Below are 26,478 nucleotides of genomic sequence, written 5' to 3' on the forward strand. Positions count from 1 at the left end.
AGCTCATCTGTCTCAGCTCTGGAGCTGTTCTTCTGTGGGTGCCCTGGCCAGCATGCCCAGCAGAAGTGGTGGGGCCTGACTTCATTCACCTGGGTGCCGCCTGCCTTGCGTGGGCGGTGTCTCCAGGGACTGGCCCCAGGGCGCCTAGCGTGGCAGCCCCGCCCATTTCCAGAACAGTCAGGATGTAGGGCCACTTTTCTGCAGGTCTGGGAGTGCCTGTTCTCACTCTAGCCTGCCGATGCGGTCTGCGGCTTGGGTGGCTGGCCATATCCTGGTTCTCTCCTCCCTTCCAGGCTCATGTTCTTTTTTCATGAGGACATTTCAGAACTGCACTGTGCTCTGGTCTCCTGCTCTCCCATGAAGTGCTCCTGATAGGGGTATGGCCAGCAAGCCAGGAGGGCCAGCTGGGAGGAAGCCCAAAAGGTGAGGCTTGGCTGGGTCTAGAGACCTTCCCTGCATGTGGTGGGGGGCAAGGCTGACTTCAGAGGGAGGGAAGGGGTGTCTGCGAGGGGCACAGTGGTGATTATGAGAGCTTTGTAGATGGCTGCAAAACAAGGGCTCGGTTGCAAGGACTGGATGACTCGGCTTTCACAGTAGGCTTGTGTGAGTCAGGGGGTGATAGACGTGGAGGCAGAATAGGAGCTAAGTGAGGAGCTCGGGGCACCCCACTGTCCTAACTAGAGGCAGGCACAGTAAGGCAAGGATGCCTGGGGCTGCCTGTCCACCCAGTGGCCTCGAGATCCCTTGGCCTGAGGTCCTCATGACACTCCCTTATCCAGGGGGCTGTCGGCACATTTTAGAAGCCTGGGAGATGGCCAGGGGCTGCTGGTCATGGCTTGGCTTTCGCTTAGTACAGTGTCTGTTGCTGGTGCGGCCTGGGAAATGTGGCCCAGCATCAGGTCCTTTTCTGGGGTGGGACACCTCTCTCGTGACATTGGTCTGAACCCCGGGAGGCAGAGACTTGCCAGTGGGCCTGAGAATTGGGGGTGGGGCATGTGTATGGGAAAGTGGGAGCCCTGGGACCGGGCCTAGAGCTCTAGCGGCTTGTGGCCGTGCCCACACTTTGATCACCCTGAGGGCACCCTCACAAGAAAACTAGAACCAGCCTCAGGAGAATGGAAGCAGAACTTTATTCTTCTTGGCTAGGGAAGAGAACTAGTGGGTGGTCGTGCACAGTACCCCCATCCCTTATCCCTCCTCTGCTCGCCTCGCTCCTTTGCCCAAGCGGAGGCAGGTGAGTGCAGCGCAGGGCTGGGGTGGCTGCAGTGACGGGGCGGCCGGGGCTCCAGGACCGAGGAGACCGGGGCATGGCGGGGGGGGGGGGGGGGGCGGGGGTGCTCGGGTTGGGGGGGCTGGGCGTGGGGGCACTTCTCGTCCTGGGAGCCGCCCTGCGGCGCAGGCAGAGCTCAGGGCACCAGGACGCGGTAGGGGCTGCCGGGGATGTGCTCGTCACCCCACTTGACCACCAGCGTGTACTCTCCCTTGTCCTTGAGCAGGTAAGAGACGCTGTAGAGGCGGCTGCCCACGTGCTTCACCAGGATTTCCTCGCACGGCGTTCGGGGGCCGTGCACCCCGACCAGCAGCATGTGGTTGCCTAGTGGGGAAGGAGCCTCGGTTCCAGAGCCCACGCCTCCCTCCAACCGGGCCCTCTTTCTGTCTCCGTATCCTTTCCCTGCCACCCCTTTCTGTGCAGGGGGACAGCCCTTCATAAAGAGTGCTCGACACAGGAGACCTCAGCTCCTCCCGAGGCAGCTTCCTGAAGGGGAGAAGAGAAGGCTGGGAGGTGCACATGGGACGTGGCTTCAGAAGTGACAACCATGACCCTGGGGGCACCTGGGGGCTCAGTCGGTTAAGCGACTCCGGCTCAGGCTGTGATCTCAGGGCTCCTGAGTTCGAGCCCCCAATCAGGCTCTGTGCTGACAACTCGAACCTTGAGCTGCTTTGGGTTCTGGGTCTCCCTCTCTCTTTCTGCCCCATTCCTGCTCACAGTCTGTCTCTCTCTCAAACATAAATAAACGTTAAAAAAATGGTAACCATGCCCTCAAAGGTACTGTCACTCCATCTCATCTCAGCCTTGTCTTTCTGGAAGGGCAGGGGTGGCGGCCGGGTCTGGGTTACCCACCTGCTTTGCTACAGTCCACCGTGAAGCTGCTCTTCTGGCCGGCGTAGGCCTTGCTCAGCCCCAGGCCCTTGGCCAGCACCTTGCTGGCGTCAGTGGAACCCGTGCCTGGGGTGCCATGCTGGGGAGCACTGGCGGCCTTAGTCAGGGAGTCCACAAACACTGATGATGTCTCATGCAGGCTATGGTTGCTGACAAGACGGGGACCTGCAGGGCAGAGCAGGTGGGGCGCTAAGCGGTGGCCACAGTGCTGGGCATTGGGCTGGGCACCAGCAGTCTTGTGCAACGCTCACCTGTGACTTTGGCCTTGAAGGGGCTGCCCCCAATGTGGTAGGGGCCACCATACTTGATGGAGATGAGGTAGCTGCCAGGTGCCATGGGAGTGTAGGTGACCCGGTAGCCTTCAGGGCACTCTTGGCAATCCATCTTCACCTTGGAGGGCCCATCGATGGTCACGGACAGGGCACCAGCTCCCGCGTTGCTCGTATTCACGATGAACTCAGCCGGGCTCCCTGGGGGCGTGGGGGGTGAGGAAGAGCTGGCCCGGCCTGCTCCCCCCCCCGCCCCCCCGCCCCCGGCCCCAGCGTAGCTTCCTCAACTCTGCACTTCCAGTTGTCACTGACGGCGTGGAGGAGGGCCCCTAGCAGGTGTGGCCACACACCAGAAACTGCATCCACTGACCTACCTGTGACACCGCCTTCTAGGCCGGCTCCATAGGCGGACACCAGGCCTGGGTCTCCTCCATGCCCAGGCTCCCCAACTCGGATCTTGAAGGGGCTTCCAGGAATGTGGGTGCCGTTGAACTTGACGTCAATCAGGTAGACACCGTTCTCCCGGGGGATAAAGCGTACGGCATACTTATCTGAGGAACAGAACAGCATGCTAGGGGCCTGACATCCCCCGCCTCCCGAAAACTGAGCCGGCGGCATCTGTGAAGAAGCTCCTTTGCCCACCAGTCCAAGAGGTCCACGTCGCCCACTCCACTGCTTCTGGGGACCACAGCGGGCACCCACCCCCCACGGCACAGACCTCCACAAACTGGAGGACGGAAGTGGTAGACGTCCGAGCAGCCCGCTATCGGTGCTCATTTGGACTGAGACCTACAGGCAAAACACTTGCGTCTCTGCCTCCTGAGAAAGGTGACCACAGATGCCAGTCCCTGCCTGTTACCTGGGGCACAGAGGCCACATGGCTGGGCGGGGACATGACTAGCTGTGGGAGTGGCGACACTGGCTGCCTCAGGCCTGTCTGCAGGTGCCAGCCCCGTGGCTAGACTGCGGCTGTCCCCGTCAGGAGACCCCATTGTGCTACCTGCGGAAGGCGTTCTCCTTCCTGGAAGCCGCAGCTCCGAAGCAGACCCCCCCCTCCCCTAGGGCTTGGGCCACAAGTGGGGGGGGAGGGAAGGGCTGCCTGGCTGGGAGGCCCAGCACTTCGGCTCTGCTTGCAGCGTCTGTACCTTCCTTCTGCACTCGGTCTGCTTCCAGCCAGCCGGGCAGGCCTGCTGCTCCCAGCAGGGCCAGGGAAGGTGGGTGGGTGGCCCGGGCAGGGACAGGGCCTCACCTTGGTCGATCTCTGTGACATAGCACTCCTCCAGGGCTCCCGAGGGGCTGTGCACCTTAGCATCGATCGCCCCCTTGGCCCCGTTCAGGCTGACTGCAAAAGAGGCTGGCTGGTTGACCTTGAGCCCTGACTCCTGGAAGCACAGCAGATGTGGTTAGACAGGGTGGCTGGGGCGCACAAGAGCCGGGTCCCAGCGGCAAGGGCCCACGGGGTCACACTTACCCATCTGGCGTCCAATTTGGTTTAAAGAGGGAGAGCCACTGATTGTTGAGGGGCAGTAAGCTCCAGGCACACGCCCCCGCCCCCAGACCCACACTCTGCAATCACATGGCCCGGCAGCAGGAATGGTGGGTAGCCCTGCCCTATGGGCAGCACTGGGCCCTGGGAGGCTGTCCCTCTTTAAACCTCAGCCCTGGTGCTCAATGGGCACAGGCTTCTGTTCAAAGCCTTTAGACCTGAGACACGAGAAAAACTCCACACAGTGGGCAGGGGTGTTTCCTGCCAACCCCAAGCGTGGGCTGCACCCGGCCAGAGCAGAGGCCCGGCGCCCCGAGCCGGGCTGGGCGGGTCACTCGACACAGGGCCAAGGCCTGCTCTGTGCGACGGCTCTGGTCTGGCCGGGCCCAGGAGCCCCAGGCAGGCGGTTTCTCTCGGTGCCTCACCTGAAGACTAGAAACAGTAAGGCGGCGGGCATCACCAGACGGAGAAGCCACAGGCACTACGAAGGGGCTGTCAGGGATGTGCTCCTCGTTGAACTTGACTGAGACCTCATAGTCACCTGGACAGGGAGAGAGCACAGAAGGCATGCTGGGAGGCTCCCATTCGCCAGGGTTCAATCCTCCCACGTCCCACAAATAGCCTGGGTGGCCTGGGACCTCGGGGGGGGGGGGGGGGCTAGGTGAAGCCGTCCGCTCAGACCCAGACCAACACCCACACCCAGGTGCCACCTTCCCTGGCCCTGGGCAGGCCCTCGGCACCTGGCTCCTGGACCACATAGGCCACGCCGCAGGAGCCATCCTTGCGGTCCTCGAAGGAGATCTCGGCCTTGCTGGGGCCCTCGACAGCGATGGCCAGGCCCCCGGCGCCAGCTTCCCTGGTCCAAATGCTAAATTCAGCTGTGGGAAGAGCAGTGTATCCTCAGGGATGGCTGCAATCCTGGCCTCAGTCCCCTCCAAGCATGACTGAGGTCAGCGCGGCTGCTAGCTACTTCCTCCACGGCCCCCGCCCCCCCCCCCCAGCCCAGAAGAGCAGAAGCGGGGCAGGAAGCAGACATACCTGGTACTCCAGCTTCAGCTCTCTCCAGACCAGGGCCTCCAGCGCGGACCTTGTGTGCTCCCCCTTCCCCCAGGGGCCCCACGGTGAACTGGAAGGGGCTCCCGGGCACATGCTGGCCCTTGTACTTGACGCTGACTGTGTGCATGCCCATCTCGGCCGGCACGAAGCGGATGCAATAGGTATGGTTCTCCCCTTCCACGATCTCCGCCTCATGGCTCTTGCCTGATGGGCTGGTCACCTGGGCTGTCATGTCCTGGATGCTAATTTCTGCAGGCGGGGGACAGCCTGGTGAGCAAGAGTTCTGGACCCCGCCCTCTGCTCAGGGCCACGTGGGGCTGGTACCCAGGACTCCCCAAGGTTCCCTCCCCAGCTCCCTAAGGCTACTACCAGGGATCTTCAGGCTGAGGTCACAGTGACTGCCGACATTGGCCACTGAGGGGGCCCGTCGCCGGCGCGTGATGCTCTCTTTCACCCGGCCCTCTCCTGTTACCTTCACAGAGAAGGGGCTGCCTGCAGGAAGAGAGCACAGCCCATGCACCACGCAGGTTACGTCTCTGCAGGCAGGCTCTGGTGCGTGGCACGAAGCGTGGCCCCATCACGGGGGCCACGTGCCAGTCAGCCCCACTCACCAGGCACATGCTGGTCAGCGAACTTAATGTTGATGATGTAGTTCCCAGGCTCTGTGGGGCAGTAGGTGACCCTGCACGTGCCGTCCTCCAGGTCCTCAGTGTTGATGTCCACCTTGCTGGGGCCCTCGATGGACAGGCTAAGTCCGCCATAGCCTGGGAAGCGACAGCTCTGAGCCAGGGGACCGAGCACAGGGGGTCTCACCGCAGCCGATAGGCCGCCACCCCGCCTACCTGCATCACGGGTGTCGATGATGAACTCTGCAGGCTCAAAGGTGTGGCCTTCACGGAGGCCCTGGCCTGAGACCCGCACGCGGCTGGCGTCCCCGATCTCCGACTGGCTGATCACCACCGGGATGGGGCTGCCGGCCGCGTGCTGGCCGCTCTTCTTCACGTGCACCAGGTGCTCTCCCGTCTCCTTGGGCACGAATGAGATCCCTGGGCACGGGGCAGGGCCGTCAGCCAGTGGAAGGCGGGCCCTCCCCTCGCAGCCTCCCCCTTCCCAAGAGGCCGGGCCCCTCCACCTCTTACCCACGTGGCCATTGCGCAGTCGCTTCAGGAGACAGGGTTCCTCCCGGCCTGAGGGCGGCACCACAGTGGCTGTCAGCAGGCTGAGGTCCGTCTCGGAGATGTTGATGGGGATGTCAGCGGCAGAGCCCACCTTCAGGTGGGACATGCGCATCGAGTCATCACCTGCCAGGGTGTGGCCACTGAATGTCCAGGTGCGAAGGGAGGCGGTGCCCACCTTGCCATCTGCCGGCTTTTGTCACTGTTCCCGGAGCCACCTACCTGTGACCCTGGCGGTGAAGGGGCTGCCTGGGATGTGCTGCTCATTGTACTTGACCAGGACGCTGTAGTCCCCGGGCAGCACGGGGAGATAGGAGACGCTGCAAGTCCCGTCCTGGTTGTCCGTGCAGCTGATCTCTGCTTTAGACGGGCCCTCGATGGCCAGGGACAGGCCCCCTACAAAGAGTCACGGGTGAGGTTGGGAAGCATGCCCAGAGACCCTGCGCTGGTGGCCTAGAGCCCCAACAGGCAGGCAGAGGCCGGGCTGGCAGGCGCGGAGCCCCACGGCATGCAGTGAGGCTAAGATCGGAAAAGCTGCTCACCCTCTCCTGCATCCTTGGTGTTCACGGTGAAGCCCGCGGGCTTGTTCACCACTCCGTGGCTGAGGCCAGGCCCATAGGCGGTGACATGACCACAGTTGACATAATCCACGTAAAACTGCAGGGGGCTTCCTGAGACAGGAGAAGGGGCCAAGTGGAACGTGGCTCCGCGTTGCCTCCCCAGGCCCCCCCCCAGGGCCGCAGTTCACCATGGGGGCACACCTGGGATGTGCATGTTATCGTAGCGGATGTCCATCTCGTGCAGGCCTGCTTCGCTGGGTGCGTAGCGAACGGTCACAGTGCCGTCCTTGTTGTCTGTGATGACTGGTTGCGCCACCTTGCCCGAGGGCATCCGCACCTCTCCTGCAGGGCAAGGGGGCCAGTGTCAGGGCACCTACTGGCACACCCTAGCCTCTGTGGCTCCTGAACGCCTTGCTACTCCCACTCACCAGTGATCTCGCCTTTCTTGATGGTGAAAGGGATGACGAGGTCGAAGGGCCTCAGGCTGGTCACATCCAGCCCATTGACACCCATCAGAGGTCTCTCTGGGGCCTGGAGTGGAGACAGAGGGCCCAAGTGAGGGGCTGTAGGATGGGTGTGGCGTGGGGGGGGGGAGTCGCAGGGGAAGGATCTGGAGGTCCCTCCTCACACGTGGCAGAATGAGGCCTCACAGGATACCCAGCTAGCCAGCCCTGAGTGTCCCCTAGGGCCAGGAGAGCCAGAATGAGGCACGCAAGGTCATACCCAGGTCTGCTGGCCGCCCTGGGCGTAGGTATACTGTGGGGCCAGCTGCTGAGGCCGAAGCGGGGCCTGTGCTGCGGGCTGGTCCCCAGCTAGAGCCTGCGGAGCAGCACAAAAGAGTTGGTAAATCTACTGTCGCAGAGATGGTCCAGGGAGAGGGACAGGCCAGGCGCCACCCAGACCCCTCGGCCCCGGCCCCTGCTGACCGTCACTTGGAAAGGGCTGTTGGGCACGTGCTCGCCGCCGAAGCGCACGCAGATGACGTATTTGCCCGGCTGGGGGGCTGTGTAGAAGATGTCAAAGGTGCCGTCCGCGTTCTCGACCACGTCCACGTCCACCTCGGAGCCGTCGGGTGTGCACACAGTGCAGGTCACCTTGCCTTTGCCTGCCGCCTTGGTGTCGACAGTGATCACCGTCTCCTCCCCAATCTGGATGGTGGGGCCGATGCCAGCACCTGGTGGGGTGGGGTGGGTCCCCAGAGGGGGGCCGGCGCGTGAGCTTGGCACTTGAGCTGCTCCCGTGTGCCTGCCACCCGCCTGGGCCCCTTATTGCCACCACCAAGCACAGCCAGGCCTCCCACCCCCACCCCGCAAGCTAGGACGGTGAGTGGTTTCTCAGAAGGCAGGAAAGGTTCCCCTGAGCTGCCTCAAGCCCGGGGATCCCGTCTTGGGGACAGCCCCACGTGGGAAAGGCCTGACGGGTGGCACACAGGTGTCTGGGAGAGAGAAGGGCCTGGAGGCCCGGGAGGCCACTGCCACCGTAGGGGCACAAGCATTTGTTGCCACCTCCCCCGCCAACTGGGCCTCAGCCAGTGCAGTGGACCGACACCAGTACCCTGGCCGGGCCCGCGGCCACCTTCGTCCCTGCAGCCCGGCCCTGGATCCCAGCGCTGTGTGCAGATGCGGTGAGGCAGGGTCCTGCTGCAGCGTGGGGGCGTGTGACTCTCTCCTCCCGCCCCCCCAGGCCTGAAGGTGAAACCGGGGTTTCCTGACAACTGAGAACACTCGCTCGACCGGAGGCTTGTGGTGAGGGGTGGCCAGTGTGGCCCGGCACAGGCAGGGAGTCGGGAGCGGGGAAGCAGGGAGCAGCAGGCAGCGGCGGCCCACGGTGTAGGGCGGCGGGGAGGGGCACAGCAGAGCAGGCAGCGGCGGCATGGGGCGGAGCGGGGGGGGGGGGGGAACAGAAGGCCCAAGCCACAGCCACCGCCGCTAGGTTGCAAGGACAGAGCAGCTGAGCAGCCTCTAGGGCCCCAGAGTGCCCGAGGAGAGGGGAGGGACAGTGACGTTATGATCTGGGCTCAGCCGTGAAGGCCTGGGGGGCTGCGGGCTGCGAGGGCTGGCGGTGAGAGTGCTTCCTGCAGCCTGGCCCCTGGGGGGAAGCAGCCGGGGGTGCCGGACCCACTTGGGGCCAAGCGGAAGGGGTCCCCCCAACCAGCCTGCCACTGAGCTTCCCTACTAGGTGAGGGCTCCCACCGTGCCAGGCTCCATGCCACCTTCCATGGCTGTTCCAGGCTCTAGACCCGGCCGCCTGCCACCCGCCCCGCCCTGAGAGGCCTCATCCCGCACCCCACGCCCGCTCTCCGCAGCCCAGAATCTGGACCCAACTTCTAGCTAGTGGCTTCAGCCCCAACACACGGCTCCGTCCGATTCCCCACCTGGCCCCCATCTGGCCCGCTCAGCGCCTAGCCCATCAGCACATTTCGGCTGCTCCGTCCTCAAGCTACGCTTCCCACATTCGCTCCTCGCTTAAGCCGCATCGCCACCAACCTGGCCCAGGCCACCACTCTGACTGATCCAGAAGCGACTTTGGCTCCCCTACTGGGCTCCCTGCCTCCATTCTGCACGCAATGGCAAGGTAAACTGAAACCACTCCCTCAGCCGAGTCTTGGCCCTGTCCCTGTCCCCAAGGCCCTGTTCCCCAGCCCCAGGCACACAGGCCTGCTGCCTCAGATCCTGGAGACTATTCTACCTATCAAGCCACTGAGCCCTTCCCCAAGACCCTAGCCCCCCGTCTGAATCGTGCCCTGGCTACCTCCCCCCATGCTCCAGGCCAGGTGTGTCTGGAGGCTCCCAGGTCATTGGCACGTCTTACTGGCGTCCCTGGGGTCCCTGGCTGGCGCTCGAGCTCCCCTCCCATGCCCAAGCAGGGGAATCTGTATGCCTCGCTGCGCAATATCTGAATAACGTCACTGCTGGGGGAGGGGCAGGGGGAGGGAAGGAGGTGGGGTGGGCGGGCAGGCCACCAAGTGCACTTTGGGGCTCTGAGGCTGGGCCGGGCCCTGCCATGCTACCCGCCCAAGCAGAAGGCGCTGGTGCTATTGTACTACCAGCCCATCCCTCCCACTCATGCAGTCTGGACCTCCCCCGGCCCGGGACACAGAGGCCCCTGGGAGCGGAGGATGGGGGTCTGTGGATCTGGCCAGGGCCGGGGACTCCCACTGGTAAGGGGAGACCCCTTGTCCCCTTAGCCCATGCAGGAGCCCTTGACACAGAAGGAAGTGAGAAGGAAGGGCTTGCTGCCCGCCCCCAGGGCTTCCCCAGGGTGCCGTGATCCCCAGACCCCAGAGCCCCCAGTGGGGTGCCTCTCAGGATGCACCTCACCCCAAAGCTCTCAGCTGCAACCCAACATCTCAGATGGGGAAAACGGAGGCCCAGAGAGAGGGAGGGCCGGAGCGCTCATGCTCTGCTCTGGAGGCCTCCCTGGACACTAACCCTCCAGGTCCCACTCTGTCCCTGCCAAGAGCTGCAGCTGGAACTGCCCTGGGAATCAGGGAAGAGGAAAGGGAGCTGCCCTCTGGGCAGGAGGGGCATCGGGAGCGGCCCCAGCAAGCAGCTTACCTAGCCCGTGACCTCCGATTGACACTGAGGTGAGAGGGCAGAGAGCAAGGAGAAAGGTCAGGTGAGTCACTCAAGGGGGCGGCCCCCACTCCCACACGCCGCCCCAAGCAGCGAGCCCTTGCACACAGGCACACCCAAGCCCCGTGCCGAGCGTCGCGGCCGCCGGCAGGCCGGCTCACCTGTGACTGTGCACTTGCTGGCATCTCCGGTGGGCACGGCCCGGACGCGATACGGGGAGAAGGGGATCTCATCGCCACCATACTTGATCAGGATGGTGTAGCGGCCGGTCACATCCGGCACATAGGCCACAGTGTATGTGCCATCCTGGTTGTCTTGGATGTGCGTCTTCTTGGGCTTGCCCTCGGGATCCTGTGCCGCAGACCACAGGGGAGGTGGTTGGCCCGAGCCTGGCTGGTCCCAGGATTACCTCGGACCCCCTCAAAGGAGCAGGCATCAAGTCCCATTGCTGCAGGGGCAGCCTCCAAGTCACTCGACCACCATGGCCCAAAACGACTGCCCACACCCAGCACTGGTCCCTTGCTTAGGTGCAGCCATGGCACACACAGGACGTTCCGAATGCCCCGTGCACCCCCAGGTGACGACAACATGTATGGCAGGGAGCTTGGTGGCCGTCCTGCTCTATCCCCATGACCAGCTCTTGGCTCCCACTCTCCGCCCTAGGGCCTGCCCCCGGAAGCTCTCAGGGCCCCATTCTTATTCCCGACCCACAAGAACATCATGGGCGGGTAAGCCGAGGCACTGTGGGCTCCGGTCACATGCTCGAAGTTGGCAGCGATCAAGTGTGTGCCTGCCACTGCCATCCTGGAGGCAGGAGACCTGGCCTCACTGGCATGGCGCCAGGCAGACCATAGACCCAGGCTGGTCCATCTACCCTAGTGACCCGCCCTACACCGCACAACCCTCCGGCCTCGACCCCCTCCTCCCTGGGCTGCGCTGTGCCTGGAGCTGTAGCCCACTGGGGCCGGGCAGCCACCCAGGCGGCCAGCTCACCGTGATCTGGACAGCCAGCAGGCCCTCTCCCGCATCCTTCGCGTCGATGGTGAACTCCACAGGAAGGCTGGCGGGCACGCCCGTCGTATTGAGCCCGGGGCCGCTGGCCTTCACCTTGCTGGCATCATGTGTAGGCAACACCTTGACCTTGAAGGGGCTGTCGGGCCGGGGTGTTATGAATGGTCAGGAAGGCTCTTGGTGCATAGCCCGGGCCACCTTCCCGCAGGTAGCAGGCCCCGCCCCTTACCTGCGGGGCACCTCCTCCTCCCCGTACATCACGGAGATGCTGTAAGGCCCCTCCCGGCTGGGCACATAGTTTACAGTCTGGGTGCCATCCGCGTTGTCCACGACATCCACGGGCTCCACCAGGCCTGGTTCCAGGCCCAGAGAGAGACTCAGTCAGTCTCCCGGGTCCCCAACCCTACCACACCCGGGCTTGGCTGTGCACTCGGCCCCCACCCCAGGCCTAGGTGGCTTTGCCCTCCCCTGCCCATCCCTAGGAATGGCCCTGAGCCCCTCAAACTCCAGACACTGATCTGCGTGCTATCCTGGACCGCTCTTCACCCTCTCTCCTGCCTCGTTGGCTCAGTGGCCAAGCCATGTCTGTCGGACCTCCTTCTGGTCCTCTGCCCTGGGCACTGGCTTCACGGTCACAGGAGACTCCTCCATGAACTACTCAAATACCCATTTCTGGGCGCTAGGCCTCTGGTCTCCCTCCCCACTCGCCCCCCAGGCATGAGAACACTCATCACCTTTGGGCCCCTGCACCTTGACCTGCAGTGGGGCCACGCCGGCCTTGCTTGTGTCCACCTGGAAGGACTGAGGGAGGTTGGCGCGGACCATGCCAGGGCTCAGGCCAGGCCCAGAGCACTTGACCTTGGATGCATCTGTCACATCATGCACAGGGACCTTGAAGGGACTGCCTGGGGGAGTGAGGGAGGAGGACAGCTGTGGGAGAGAGTCGAGGGCCAGCGGGCAGTCCTGGCGCAGCCCTAGTGAACGTGTCCGCTCACCTGGTACTTGGCGGCCACCATAGGTGACATTAAGGCTATAGGTGCCGGCCTCGTAGGGGATGTACTCAACCGAACAGCTGCCATCCTTGTTGTCCATGCAGGACATCTTGGCTTCAGAGGGGCCCTCGACGGCCAGCCCCAGGCCACCTGTGCCGGCTCCCCTGGTCCAAACGGATGGCCCGTTATCTCCTGAGGTCCCGGGGCCTGTCACCACCCCGCCGCCTCCCCCCACCCACAGGCGCTTACTCACCTAGTCTCCACGGTGAACTTGTTGGGTTTGTTGGTCGTGCCGCTTTGGATCCCTGGCCCATGGACACGCACCCGGGAAGGGTCACAGCCCTCGGTCACAGGCACCTGGAAGGGGCTGCTGGGCACGGGGCTGCCGTCGTAGGTCACGTCCACAGAATGGAGTCCTGGAGGAGGGCAGGCTGGGTCAGGAGGCACCCGGGCCGCCATATTTCTGAGCCCCCGGCCCCTGGGAGTTCCATTGCGTACCCTCCTCGTAAGGCGTGTACTCCACTTTGTATGTGCCGTCACCACAGTCCTGCACGTAGGTCTCAGTCAGGTTGCCTGAGGGGTTGGCCACACGAGCCTTGACGTGTGGCCCTCCGGTCTGTGTCAGAGCCCGAGCATCCACGCTGAACTCGGTGGTGGCCTCACGGAAGACACCTGCAGGGGCAGGCACAGGGAGGAGGTATGGGGCTCCAGCGACCCTGGGAGCACCGGTCTCCCCCTGCCCCCGTGATCCGTGAGGGGGGGGCCTCACCTTGGCCCTCGATGCCGGGCCCATAGCACTGGACGCCCGAAGTGTCCACCGCGGGCTCCACCTGGAGCTTGCTGGGGAAGTTGGGCACGGGCTGGCCGCCATACTTGATAGTGACAGTATAGGCCCCAGGGCAGAGTGGGATGTAGGTGATGGTGTGGGTGCCATCGCCATGGTCCTGGATGTGCACCTCGGCGGGCAGCCCTGCCTCTGAGCGGATTTCGATGGTCAGCTCCGCGCTGCCCGCGCTTGAGCAGTCCACGTGGAACTGGCCCGCCTCGCCGGCCGTGGCTCGCTCCAACCCGGGGCCCGAGCATTTGACTTTGGACGCATCGAAGCAGGGAACCACGTGGGCCTTGAACGGGGAGCCAGGGATGTGGGTGTCGGCAAAGAGGATGTTGATGTTGTAGTCCCCGGGCTCGGTGGGCACGTAGGACACGGAGCATGTGCCGTCCCCGTTGTCGAGGCACTCAAGCTGGGCCTCGCACGGGCCCTCCACTGTCAGGCCCAGGCCACCCATGCCAGCACCCTTGGTGTCGATAGTGAAGCGGGCAGGGGAGCCTGCGCTGCCGCCCTGCAGGCCTGGCCCAAACGCCTTCACCTGAGGAAAGAGGGGCAGGAGCTGAACCTGCACTGCCTCGCTGACCCTTGAGGTGAGACCCCCAGCCTGACCTTCGTCTACCTTCGTTCATTCTGGCTCCCCTCCCCCACCAGTTGGGGGCACTAGCAGGCCCAGGCGGGGCCACTGGTGCTAAGGACAAAAATGGGGAAGGGGGAGGGGGGAACCTGGAGGTGAACCCCAATTACCTTGCTAGGCTTGGTGGGGGGCAGGGCTTCCAGAGGAAAGGGGCTGCCAGGTACAGGCACACCGTCATAAGTCACCTCGACCTCGTAGGGTCCCTCCTCTCGGGGCACAAAGCGCACCACACTGTTGTCAGCCCCCAGGCCCGGCTCCACCTTGCAGGGCACCACTGTGCCCGAAGGGCCTGTGATCTTGGATGCCACTTTGCCTTGGCCACCAGCGCCCTTCGATTTGACTGTGAATTCCTGATCTTTGCCAACGTCCACCTCTGTTGAGATGACCAAAGCGGGGAGAGAACTGTGGCATCCAGCCTGCACGGCCCCTGGGCGTCCTCCATGACTGTGGCAGGGCCCCAACTACTTACTCTCTCCCAGGCCAGACACCTTAATCTTGCTGAGGTCTAGGCTTGGAGACACTCCCACCGAGAAGGGGCTCTTGGGGATAGGATCTCCTCCATAAGTGACATTGATCCCAACTGGGCCCTGGAAAGGTACAGAGAGGGAGGCTGATGAGTCAGGACCTTGGCCTCCCTGGCCGGTGCCTTCCCCCCTTGGGCATGGAGGGAGAGCGAGAGGAACACTGGCTTTGCTCGCCTGCCCCCAGCCTCCCACATGGGCTCTGTCCCAGGCGGGCATCGAGAGTGGGCAGCAAGCCCTCTGGAGCAGCCCACCTAGCCCACCACACAAGGCGGCCCACAGGCTCGGTGGCTGTAGTTGAGGGGGGCAGCTGCTGGGAAGTCGTGGTAGCTACCTGCTGAACTGGAGTGTACTTGACCGTGTAGGTGTTGTCGTGGTGGTCGATGACGTCCACGTCACGCACCGCGTCCCCCTTGGACGGTCCTGAGAACTGGACGTCCAGCTTGCCTTTGCCAGCAGCTTTGGCATTGACCGTGAAGTGGGTGGGTTTGCCAAGCTCAACACCTGAGGAAACATGGCGGCCATGTAGGTGCCCCTTGCCCCAAACGTCCTGTGGGCCCCGACTTCCCCACAGGCCGTTGCTTATCCTCACCAGTGCGACTGAGGCCAGGGCCCTCAGCCTTCACCTTGCTGGCATCGTGGGAGGGCTCCACCTTGACCCGGATGGGGCTGGTGGGTGTGGCCTGCAGGGGGTGGGAGGAGACAGGCTCAGAGAGCAAAACCCCCCACACTCAGCGAGCAGTGTGACTGGTTGGGAGGAGCAGCACTCACCTGGTCGGCGAAGAGGACCATGATGGTATAGCTCCCAGCCCCGCGCGGTGTGTACTTCACCGTGAAGGTGTCATTGTCATTGCGGATGATGTCAAAGTCAATGTCGGCCTCAGTGGGGCCCACCACGCCAGGAGCACACTTGATGCCAATGCTGACATCCCCTGCAGTGGTGGTGAGGGCAGAGGTTGGGATCGTGTAGACACCTCACTCCTGCGCCCACCCACTTGGGGCAGGGCCTTACCCTGGCCAGCCTCTGTGCAATCCACAGTGAAGTACGTTGGCTCATGAGCCTTGAGCCCAGTCTTGGCTACTCCCGGCCCGTACACCTTGACCTTGTTTGGGTGACTACCAGCTCCCACGTTCACCTGCAGGGCAAAAGGTCAAGTGCAATGGCATGAGCAACCTGGGGGGAGACGCAGGGCTTTTTCACTCACTGCTGACAGGCACACAAAACGGTGCTACCACCTCCACAAATGGCTCAGTGCTTCCCCAAATAAGTGACCTTCAGGTGCCCGTGTACTGGGAGGAAGGAGATCACTCGTCCCCAGAAACACTTGTCCTTGGATGTTCACGGTGGCACTATTCTCAGCAGCCAAGAGGCAAAGAACCCCCAAATGTCCATCAATAAAGAGATGAGTAGCGTGTGGTCCGTCCACATGACAGCACCTTATTGAGCCGAGCCCTAATAAGGCGGCAGGTGCTGATTCACGCTGGGGTGTGGGTGGCCCGTCCTGAGAGTGGTGCTGAGTGGAGGCGGCCGGGTACACGAGACCACATGCCCCTTGATGGCGCCTATAGCAAACGTCCGTGGCAGGCAAGCCCGCGCAGCCAGGAAGATGAGTGGTCGTCTAGGGCTGGGGGAGGGGAGGGGGAGGGAGTTTCTCTTTGAGATGATGATGAAGCCGTGCTGAGCTTTGATTGTAACCACAGTGGCCTAACTCTAGATGTGCTTGCCACCACCGAGTCGAGCACTTGAAACAGGTGAACTGCCCAGCTCTCATCTGACCGAGGTGGACAGAAACAAAGCAGGTTCCCTAGGGAGTCGGACTGCGGGCCTACTTGATGCCCCGGGAGGGCCGGCTCACCCGGAAGGGGCTGTTGGGGACGTTCACGCCTCCCCAGGACACCACGGCCGTGTGCTTCACAGGCTTCCTGGGCACGTAGGAGCAGCTGTAAGTGCCATTGCCGTTGTCCTTGACCGATGCCTCCACGGGGCATCCCTCATTGTCCTGGAAAGCAGGGCAGGAACGAACAAGCAGCCTGCGGCTCAGCCCGGGCACCAGGCTACCCCACCCCGCCCCCACCACGGGTGGGCACCCCACCTGGACTTGGACCCGGAGAGGGGCCTTCCCGCCATGCTTGGCATCCACCGTGAACTCCGCCGGCTTATTGACGGCCACACCCGTCTTCTCCAATCCAGGCCCACGTGCCTTCACCTGACGAGAGGCCAGCAGGTCTCAGGCCACCAAGGACCCAGAGTGGCGGGAACACACCCCTGGGGATGCCAGCCCGGCCACGCCTCCCGAGGCCCCAAGCAGAGGCGGAAGGGGGTCAAGACCCAGGCCAGCAGCATGTGCCCTTTACCCTGTCTGGGTGGAAGTCCTGGGGCGCCTCCCGGATGTCAGCCATGAAGGGGCTGAGGCGGATGTCTTCGCTGTTGCACAGCACGTGCACTGCATACTCGCCGGCCTCTTGCGGCCAGTAGCGCACATCACAGGAGCCGTCGCCCTTGTCGTCACATTCGATCTTGGCCTGCGATGGGCCCTCCACCGAGAAGCCTGATAACAGCCACCGGTCCCATCAGCACCCTGGAGCCCCGGTGGGGTGGCCTCACCACCCGCTGCCCCAAGGTGCCTCCATCACAGCCTCCAACTTACCCAAAGTGCCTACGTCATCCCCAATGGCCTCCACCACGAAGTCTGCAGACTTGCCAACGACACCCCCTTCCAGCCCAGGGCCCCAGGCCCGCACCTTCTGATTGCCACACTCTGTGCCCACCTTCACCTCGAAGGGACTGTGAAAAGAGAGCCACGTGGGGCCGCACTGAGGGCCCAGCAGGGGGAAAAGCACATTTCCTGGGCTCTGAGAGCTATGCTCGGGGCCTCACCTGCGTCCAATGTTCTGGCCGCCCCACGTGATGGTGACAGTGTAGGTGCCGGGGACCATGGGGAAATACTCCAAGCCATAAACGCCATCCCCCAGGTCCTTCTGCTTCACACGCTCCTCGCCCTCTGCCCAACACAAGGGAGGGCCTCAGGCCTGGCCAGCAGCAGCCCCGGGGTCCGTCCGCCCTGCCCATCCCAGCCGCGGCCCAACTTACTGGGACCCTTCACGGTGACCTTCAGCTCCCCACTGCCCGCGCCCTTCGTGTACACCTTGAAGTCTGCGGTCTCTTTCACCCGCACACCCTTGGGCTGCAGGCCCCGGCCAACGGCACGGCAGGCACCCGGGTTACAGGCTGTGGGTACAGGGCCGGCTAAGCCACTGGGAGCTGGCCATGGGTGGCCCCACCCTTCCCTCCCGCAGGGCTGGGCCATCAGAATCTGAGGGTCCATGGGACCAAGTTCCAAGGCAAGGGACATGCAAGAAAGAACTGGAAGGGACTGTGACCCCACGACCTGTAGGCCAGGCCTCCTCCCAGCTCCTCCACACCAGGCCCCCCGGTCCCCCGCCCAGACCGCCCCCTCCCAGAGGAAGACAGATCCAAGTACCGTGGACCCTGTGGGCAGAGCAGAGAGCAGCAGGTTTCTAGACAGCTGGAGCGAGCTCTTCCGAAGGTGAGAGCGTGGAGAGAGAGACGGAGGAGGAGGAGGGCCCAGCAAGGAGGACAGAGAGCCCCGACAGTGGAAGCATAGAGACCCAGGGGGCTGGGGCCGGGCCCGCGGGGAGACTCGCCCTAGCTGCCCCCTCCGGAGGGAGGTCCAGTCTACAGCGCCCCGTGCGGGGGCGGCTGGGACCGGCCTACCTTGGCCAACAGTGACAGTGTAGGGGCTGCGAGGGATGGGCATGCCAGCAAAGGTGACGTGCACCGTGTGGACGCCCTCCATGGTGGGCTGGTAGCTACAGCGGTATGTGCTGTCACCCCGGGCCTCCAGCTGAGTCTCCACAGCGCCTTTCTGTCCCGTGGGGTCCTGGATCACCACGTCCACCTCACCCGTGCCAGCTCCTGCCACGAGGCACCGGCTCAGGGCACAGGCCATTCCCGGGCCCCGGCAGCTTTCCCCTCAGACCCGCCGGCCTCAGGAACACCTCCTCACCGGCTGTGAAGATCTCAAAGTAGGTGGTCTTATTGGCGATGTTGCCACTGGGCTCCAGGCCGGGGCCCTGGGCGGTCACTTTGCTGGCGTCACCCTGGGACTTGTCCACATACACCTCGAAGGGACTCTTGGCAATATGCTGGCCGGCAAAGAGCACAGTGACCTGTCCCCGGGAGGGGCAGGCTGTGAGGGTGAGGTCTGGGCCTTCCGGCCGCCGCCTCCACCCGGCCTTCCCTGGGGCTTAGGGCTCACCTTGTGAGTCCCGGTCACCTCGGGGACATACCAGACCGAGAAGGTACGGTTCTTGTCATTATTGGCCGTCACCTTTGCCTGTGATGGGAAGGAGCAAGTGAGCCCTGCTCGGAAGAGAGACACTGCTGAGCCCACCCGCCACCTGCCAGGACCCCTACCTCCTCCTGGTGGCCGGCTGGGTCCTCCACGTACACCAGCACCTCCCCCTGGCCGGCGCTTCTGGTCTCCACCGTGAATTCTGCCCGCTTCTTCACCATGTTGCCCGTGGGCTCGATGCCTGCAGGGCAGGGTGAGGGAGCCGGGAGCCGTCAGGGTCGCCGCCGGGCCCCTGCACCCTTCCCTGCCACTGTCCCGCAGGCAGGCTCTGAATTGGGTGAATCGATCCCATGGGAACCCTGGCCCAGCACACAGCCTGACCTTGTGCCCCAGCTGCATTGTCGCCATGGGCCGGGCCTGGGTCTGCTTTCTGGGCCCCTCGCTCGGGGTTCCTGTGTTTCCCCTTCACTGGGCTATCTCTGTTTACAGCCAAGCAGCTGGGTCCTCCCTGTGGAACATGCTCCACCTTGCGCTGGTCACTCGGGAACTTCTAGCCAAGTGGCCAGTCCTGACCAGCCCCCAGCCCACTTCCTGGATTCTAAGGGGGCATTTGAGAACCTAGACCCTGTGTAACTCAGGTTGCCTAAGCCCTCCAAATCCTGCAGGAATGAGGTAAGCGCTCACAGCGTCCCTGGCCCCACTTCCTCACCTGGCCCATAGGCTCGGGCTTTCTTTGGGTTTAGTTTGGGCCTCAGGGGGGCCCCCGGCTTCAGCTTGGCCTTGGGGAACTGGGACAGGTAGGTCATGACGGAGTGCTCGTCTACATTGGGATCCACAATCTCCTCAGGCGTGATCACCTACCCCAGAGGGAAGATAGGACAGAAGCCGGTTGACCCTCCAAGCCTCAGGTTTCCAGGCCGTGACACACCTGCCCGCTGGGACCGCCATCCCCGGGGTGCCCCCCCCCCCCCGCACGGCGCCCCGAGCAGCCAGGCAGGGCCATACCTGAGGGATGCCCAGCCAGTCATCGGCCTGCTGCATGGCTTCCCTCGCGTTGTTCACAGGCTTGCTGGCGTCCCAGGAGTCCCAGTCAGGACACAGGCCTGTGATGCAAGGAAGGATGGGAGGGGAGGGGAGGGGCCCGCGGGCTCCCCCACGAGTGCCGCACCCCCTGCCTCAGTGCCCTGCCCCACACTCCGTTGCCCCTCACCTGGGGCACAGCTATCAACGAGGGCGCCCAGGGCCCTGCCGCTCTGCCAGTCCCGGCTGAAGTTGGTGATGGGGAGCTGCGGCAGCTTATTCTGAATCCAGCCCAGGAGCCGTTGCTTGGGCGTCTGCTTCTTGGCTTCCTCATCCTCCTCCTCATCCCACATGGGCATGGAGATGGAGTAGTGCAGGATCAGGGTCCAGATGAGGCCTAAGATCAGCTTCAGGTTCCCATCCACGATGGCCTTGCTGTCTGTAAGGGAGGCGAGTGGCGGCACTGAGCAGGCGGGTGGCCGAGCTCGGGCGTCCCTGTGCACGTGCACACAGGGCACCGGGCGCTCACAGGCAGCACGGGGGAGGGGGGTGATGGCAGGGCGGAGGGAGAGGCTCCCCGAGGGTGTGGGCTGTGGGTCATGCCCTCTCTGCCCAGGACTTCTGGGGACGGGGAGACACCCACTGACAGTGCAGAAACAGTGCAATGAAGGGTGTTGCTAGAAGCCCTTTGGGCTTGGGGACCCAGAGGAAGGACGGACGACAGACCCAAGCTGTAGGCAGAGCCCGGGGAGGCCTCTGGAAGAGCCCTTTCCTGATGGCACCTTGCAGCTGCCCGCCTCCAGAGTCTCCAAGGTATCGCACAGGACCAGCAGCCTGGCCCCAGTGGGCCTAGCTTCGAGAGACCCCCTGAGCCGACCTTGGCATGGGATGGGGGTGGAGGCGGAGGCAGAGGTGAGCTGGCCAGTGGGCCAGTTGGGAAAGAAAACCATTGCCTCAGGATGGTTGGGTGGGCCAAGGGCCGCACAGGACAGGGGAAGTGGAGGCGTTGGGCAAGGACCCTTTGTGTGGAGGATGTGAGCCCTGCCCCCACTTCCTCAGTGCCTTCCCCACCCCCACGGACCCAAACTGGGAGCAGACCAGGGAGGGACTGCAGAGAACACAAGAGACTGACTCACTGGGACCCAGCAGAGATGGCCTGCTACCCAGGGTGGTGGCCAGAACACACACCCGGGACCCCCTTCAACCAGCCCGAGGAGAAGGGCAGAGCTAGCGAGCCTGGGTGGGGCAGCCAGGGTCCAGCTTGGGAGCTGGGGTGGCAGAGGCCGTGGGTGGGGTGCCTGCTTCCTGCTGCCTCAGCAGGGCCTGCGGGCAGCTGCCTGGCCCCCTCACCATCTAACGGTCCCCTGGGCCTCGGGTGGGTGGCTGCCAAACTCACCACAGGGGAAGTGGTTAGGGCAGGCACCCGGCACCCAGTCACCATAGCAACCCCTCCAGGCTCAGGGCCCCACCCAAGGCACTTCTGGGTCTCAGATTCCTAAGGGGTGGGGCCCTGAAAAGAGGAGGGCTCCCTGAGAGCCACGGGAGTCCTGCACCCCCATCAAAATCAGGAGAAAATACTTGTCTGATGAGTCAACCGGAGGGTGGGAAGAAGGGGCTGGACACACGAAAAGGACCAGCAGTGGCAGGCAGCCTCTGAATCCAGCGGGCAGGGCCTCGAGGACCAGCTGAGCCACGCAAAGCAAAGCTGCCTCCTCACTCCCAGACTAAGGTGTCCTAGCTCTGTACCCCTGCCTTGTTCTGTCCCCAAACAGCAAGTGGCCGTGGTGGAGGAGGGACAGGCTAGGGGCGACTGGAAGGTTGGGAGAAGACGAAGGGCACGGGACTAGCCAGGGCTTCCCACCAAGCCCCAGCCTCAAGTACTGCTCTGACTTAGGAGGGGACACACAAGGCCAAGCTCATCAATCAGCCTTAGTAGGTGGGGCTGGCCTCAGCCTTTCTCATCCCCCTCCCTTACAAAAGAGGGAGGGAAGAAGCAGGGTCGGGGTTGGGAGACAGCCCGGTTGGATGGCCCCGCCCCATCCCACCCCCTTTCCCCAGCCCCCAGGGCTAGCCTGCCCCCTCCCTCCCCTAATCACTGCCGCTTTCCAACATTTTTTTGCCTTATATGGCAAAGCTCTGGGAACTAGGCCTGCTCCAGCCAGCTCACAAGAGGAGGAGAAGAAGAAGGGAGGAGGGCGGAGGAGACCCCCCCAGACAGCTGGGGTGTGGCCTGCCTCCCCACATCCGGCTGCCCCCCCACCCAAGGCTCAGAGATGACTCAGCTTGGCTAGACAGAGGCTGGGACTGAGGGGTGGGCCTCCTCCGTCCTCGACTGGCATTCCAAAGAAAGAGGTGGGGCCCTAGAGACCTGCCCTCTGAGAGGTTGGGGGCACCTGAGTCTCCGTCCCTCAGACGGAGGCTCAGCAAGGACTGAGGCCGTAGGGACAACTAGAAGAATTGTAAAGAAAAGAAAGCTTTCCTTCTCTCGCTGCAACACGCTGCCCCAAAGTCAGCCACCAGTTCTGGTGACTGTCCCTGAGTGGCCCGCATCTTGAGAAACCGCAGTGGGGCCACAGCCGCAGCCGCACTGGGATGCTGCAGTAGGTGCGGTCAACGCTGGCCTCACCCGTCCAGTGACACGGACACTAGGTTGGCGGTGAGCCCAGTGTACACTCTAGTACCTCCCAACCAACTCCTGCATTCTAGGTACCAGAAAGCAAGTTTTAAATGGAAGCAAGAGTTTGTCCCAAGCTCAAACAGTAACTTGGAGTGTAAGTAGACTACAAACCGGCTACGGGCTGGCTCATCTCAGGTGCCCTGTGACTGGCTATGGTCCTCTGTGGCCCCAAGTCTCCCGAGAGGAGCTCTAAACTGAGGGTTGGAGCCATCTCTAATGGAAGGACCCATCTCCCAAGGCCAAAAGAAGCCAAGACCTGCAGACAATGGGGCCCACGAGCTCCAATATCCTGTTTAGGAACTACAGGAGCGTCTGAAGGCCAGACAGCCCCTCTGTAAACCGCTGAAGGGGGGGCGTTCAAGAGCCTGAGACTCCCCCTCCTCAGGGATGGGGCACTGGGCACGGGGCCAGAGCCGGGCCAGTGTCCGCCTTCCACAGGCCCTCTCCCACCACGGGCTCAGTGGTGGGGGCGCGGCCTGCAGAGGATGTGAGATCAGCCTGGGCGCGGGCCAGCCGGGGTGCGGCGGGCGGGGGCGCGTAGCGGTCTGCATGCCTGGCCGCTCTGCCAGCGCGCCTTTGTTCTCGAGGCCTGCGCGCTGGAGCCCGGCGGCCGGCGGCCGGGGGGCAGCGCCGCGGCTTGGGAGGGGGTGGTGGCGGCTGGGAGGGGTAGGCCTGGGAAAGAGGGGAGAACGCGTGGAGCCCCCGCCCTCGACCTCCCGGTGCCGCAGGGGCGACCCGCGCCCTCACCAATGGACACGAGCTTGATGCTCTCTCGATCCAGGAACTCGAGCGCCACCGACACGTTCTCCAGCTGCATCTGGCGGAAGGTGGGCCTCTGGTTGTGCTTGCGGTGCATCTTCTTCTGGCTGAGCACCTCCAGCAGTGCGATGAGCCGCAGCCCATCGCTCAGGTCCGTCTGCAGGTTGGCGATGCGCTTGCTCACGCACTTGAGGTGCTCGTTGCACCAGCGCGTGAACGTGTTCTGCTGGATTTTCTTCCACGGCGCGTCCTCCGCCAGGTCCTTCTCGGTGGCCGGCATCTCGGCGTCCCGCGTGTCGGTACCGCCGCCCGGAGCCGCGCCTGCCGCGCTCTGGCCCGCCCGGGAGTGGGAGCTACTCATTTTGAGGCGCGAGGAACCGAGGGGCGGTGCTGCAGACTAGGCGAGGGGACGGCCCTTTAATTAAAGTCGCAGGCACCTCGGCACACGCAAGGCGAGGCAGACAACGGGGATCGTGCTGCGGAGAGAGCGAGCCCTTTAAATGCAGGTGGGGGAGGGTTCCGTGGAGGGCGGAGCCATAGCGGGGCGGGGCCCCGGGGTGGGGCTTTGGGCCGCACCCGCCCCGCCCCGCCCGTCGGAATGCCCCCTTCAGCCCCCAGTCCCGTCAGTTCCGACCCAACTCCAAGGCCCTGGGGATGGGTCTTTGGGCCCTGAAGGGGGCGAGGACGCGCCTTCGCCTCATGGCCTCGCACCACCGCTGCAGGAAATGCTGCAACAAGGGAAGGGTGAACAGCGTCTGGCGCTGTACCACTGACCGCCAGCGGGCAGGCCATACAAGGGACTTCCCTTCCCCAAGGCCCCAGCGGAGGAGTGGGTGTCGGGTGGGGTGGGGTGGCTCCTCCTCCCCGAGTCACGTGGGCTCCGACCCCTCAGCCCCCGAAGACCTCCGGCCCCCTCCCTACCCGGGACTCCTGTGCCTGGGGTTCCCCCACCCGCCGCCCCTGCAGCAGCGGGAAGGGACCCGATCCTAAGAGCGAGCCCTTGGAGAGCGCGGGTCCCAGGCCCGGCGCTGCTGCCAGCGCTTCACGCCCGTGCCCCACGCCAGGGAAGCGGCCGCTCCAGAACCCCTGTGCCAGGCCCGCCTTCCCGCTCTACGCGATCCCGGCCTGCGCACCTGCGCCCGCCGTCCCGCGGTCCCCACCGCCTCCCTCCCTCCCCACTCCACTCGGGAGGAAATGGGGCACTGGGCCAGGAGCAAGCAGCCTTGCGAAGGACTGGGCGTGCCAATGGGCACTGGCAGAGGGCCGAGTGAGGCACGCAGACGGCGGGTGTACGCCTGACCCACCATGCCATCCACCTGGGGCGCTGGGGGTTTTCTCTCTTGTTGGAATGCCTGCCCCCCTGGTCGCCCCAGGAGGCAGCCTGGCAGGCGCTTGGCTGGCTCTGAGTACTTGGGTCTGGGTGGGCTTCAGGCCCCGTGGCAGCGCAGAGGGGGCCCCCAAAGACAGCGATCCAGGGTCCTGGTGTGGGCGAACCATGGAGGGCTTCAAGGGCAATGGGGAGCTATTCACTCAAGATCAGTTTTCTGGTAGATTACTCTGGAGACAGTGGGGAGGCTGCTGTAGGGAGATAGACACCAGCAAAGGCACAGGGGCAAGAGGCCTGCTGGGGACCCTCACTGCCACCCTCTTTGGTCTAGAGACCAGCCTACGAGGGCTCCTCCCAGTCCTGTGCACCTCCACTCTGCAGCGTGTTGTCTTCTCTCAAGAAAGCCATGCCTCCTCCTGCGCGCTTGTAAGACTGAGCTGCACACTCACAGTATTTATCTCCTGAAGACCAGGGCAGGAGGAGGCCCTGGGTCAGCCAGCAGGTCGTGCCCAAATATGGTTGACTCCGAAGTAGCCCCTGGATGTCTGCATTACCCGCGGTGGGGCTGCAGTCCCAGTCAGCATCTCCCCCTGCCCTCTGGCACGCTCTCTCTCGGGGTGCCTGTCACCCTATTGGGTTTTCCAGCCTGAGGCCCACATCACATGCGCTCTTCCCTCTCCCGACCACTTTCAGACGCGTTTGCACAAAACTCCATGCCACGGTGTCTGGGACCTGGGCTGGAAGTGGCAGTGAGAGCTGTAAAGAGGGAGCCCATATGGTCCCCTCCCTACCAGGCACCTTCAGGACAATATGAGATTTGTCCTGGTCCGTCCCCATGCAAGTTCCTAAGGACAGAATAACTGGAAAAATGGATTTTCTCTCCACTAACTGCCATCCCACTGGGTCATCTGTGTTCATTCTCTAATCTTCAGAGACCCGGCAAACTAAGTCAGCACAACTGATCTGGAGTCAGTCCCGGCAGAAATGGCGACAGAAGCTGGGTAACAGGCTTCCAGCCCTAGGCTTTCCCTATTTGTGGGGGAGACCAGGGAGGGGAGTGTAGAGGGTGCTTGACCCCAGGAAACATAGTATCACCACCAGATGGCGCCCCATCTCAAAGCCCCCAGATCGGGCAGCCCTTGGAAGCCAAAATCCAGCTCTTTCATATTTTCCCTTATTTGGAGTAGATTCTTGGACGTTAGACACACCCCGCCCCCCACCCCACCCCTGGCCCTCAGACCCCAGGCCAGGTCCTCCCACAGGGGCGCTTCGGCTGGTACGGAAAGCTGCAGGCCTGCACGGTGAAGAGAGACCTGGGCTGGAAAGGCAAGTCCAGGTGCGGCAGGTGAGGACACCCCTTGACCGTGTGGCCTGGAGCGCATGGAGGTGGACCAGCCAGTGGACTTCACCTACTTTTCCTGGACCCAGCCGGCACGGGAGTCTGGGAATGTTGCTGCTCACATCCTGACTTGCGGTGAACATCCAGCTCAGAGCCAACCTGGGATAGGGCCCAACCGGGGAATCCGGCCCGTAGGAGGAGCCCCTGCCGCCTGTGCCTGGCCACACCCCTGCCCCAGCCCCCATGGAGCGCAGCAGCCCAGGAACAAGCTCCCCCTAACCCAAGGCAGCTGGTGCCCTAAGGACTGTGCCAGCGTCGACCCCACTATTTCCCTCCCGGGGTTCATACTGGCTGCGAAGTGACCACTCAGTCTCAGCCCATGCAATGTCCTGGCTCTTGGGAGCCCTTCTTTCCCAGTAACGCAGTGCTAGCTCATGGGCACCCACTTAGTCTGTGTCCTACCAAACACTCAGACACCGTCCCTCTGACGGACCTCTATGACCCAGGGCTCCCACACTCCTGGGAACCGGCACAGATTCACGGGTGAACTAGGGAGGGCAGCCCCTGGGCACCGCATTCCCAAGTTCACTTCCAGCTCCGCACGGCTCGGGCGCGGTGCGCGCCGGCGCCCGCGGTCTTGGCGCCTCTCCGCCCTCCTTTGCCACCCCCGTTCCCCGTCTGCAAGCTGCGCGGTGACCGTCTCGCGCCGAGGCCTCACCTGCTCTCGCCGTGGGCGGCCCGCGACTGCGGGGGTGGCGCCGGGTTCGCCTA

General features: G+C 63.8%; 1 protein-coding gene and 1 long non-coding RNA gene across 8 annotated transcripts in view; one reads left to right on the plus strand and one right to left on the minus strand.

Moving 5' to 3' along the window:
* Positions 1-1,896, plus strand: part of LOC115284335 — a 10,723-nt gene extending 8,827 nt beyond the window's left edge. For all 6 annotated transcript variants that reach the window (XR_003905162.1, XR_003905159.1, XR_003905158.1 and 3 more), the window contains 2 exons: positions 294-423; positions 1,694-1,896. This is a non-coding gene — a long non-coding RNA (uncharacterized LOC115284335). The remainder of the gene's footprint in view (positions 1-293; positions 424-1,693) is intronic.
* Positions 1,108-23,505, minus strand: FLNA (filamin A). Of its 2 annotated transcripts, XM_029931026.1 has the most exons (47): positions 23,030-23,505; positions 19,796-20,044; positions 19,591-19,688; positions 19,295-19,442; positions 18,708-18,826; positions 18,550-18,627; positions 18,298-18,460; positions 18,006-18,206; positions 17,361-17,498; positions 17,148-17,271; positions 16,918-17,054; positions 16,625-16,818; positions 16,363-16,476; positions 16,126-16,269; positions 15,282-15,405; positions 15,041-15,201; positions 14,862-14,952; positions 14,604-14,773; positions 14,218-14,335; positions 13,859-14,121; positions 13,055-13,652; positions 12,784-12,957; positions 12,539-12,701; positions 12,289-12,449; positions 12,028-12,198; positions 11,523-11,646; positions 11,276-11,432; positions 10,444-10,633; positions 10,265-10,288; positions 7,634-7,881; positions 7,431-7,526; positions 7,136-7,238; positions 6,909-7,049; positions 6,690-6,818; positions 6,370-6,543; positions 6,112-6,273; positions 5,815-6,018; positions 5,584-5,736; positions 5,342-5,464; positions 4,955-5,221; positions 4,657-4,794; positions 4,342-4,457; positions 3,680-3,812; positions 2,805-2,981; positions 2,413-2,631; positions 2,123-2,326; positions 1,108-1,594 (listed from the first exon to the last, which is right to left on the minus strand). In XM_029931026.1, exons 1-47 carry the CDS (start codon positions 23,400-23,402, stop codon positions 1,407-1,409), a joined length of 7,944 nt encoding a protein of 2,647 aa, XP_029786886.1. In that variant the 5' UTR covers positions 23,403-23,505; the 3' UTR covers positions 1,108-1,406. The 2 variants fall into 2 exon arrangements, with proteins under 2 accessions (XP_029786886.1, XP_029786887.1); XM_029931027.1 differs by lacking the exon at positions 10,265-10,288 and having other exon boundaries at positions 23,030-23,504.
* Between the last annotated feature and the right edge of the window lie 2,973 nt (positions 23,506-26,478).

The sequence above is a fragment of the Suricata suricatta genome, chromosome X (genome assembly GCF_006229205.1).
Source record: "Suricata suricatta isolate VVHF042 chromosome X, meerkat_22Aug2017_6uvM2_HiC, whole genome shotgun sequence".
Taxonomy (NCBI): Eukaryota; Metazoa; Chordata; class Mammalia; order Carnivora; family Herpestidae; genus Suricata; species Suricata suricatta.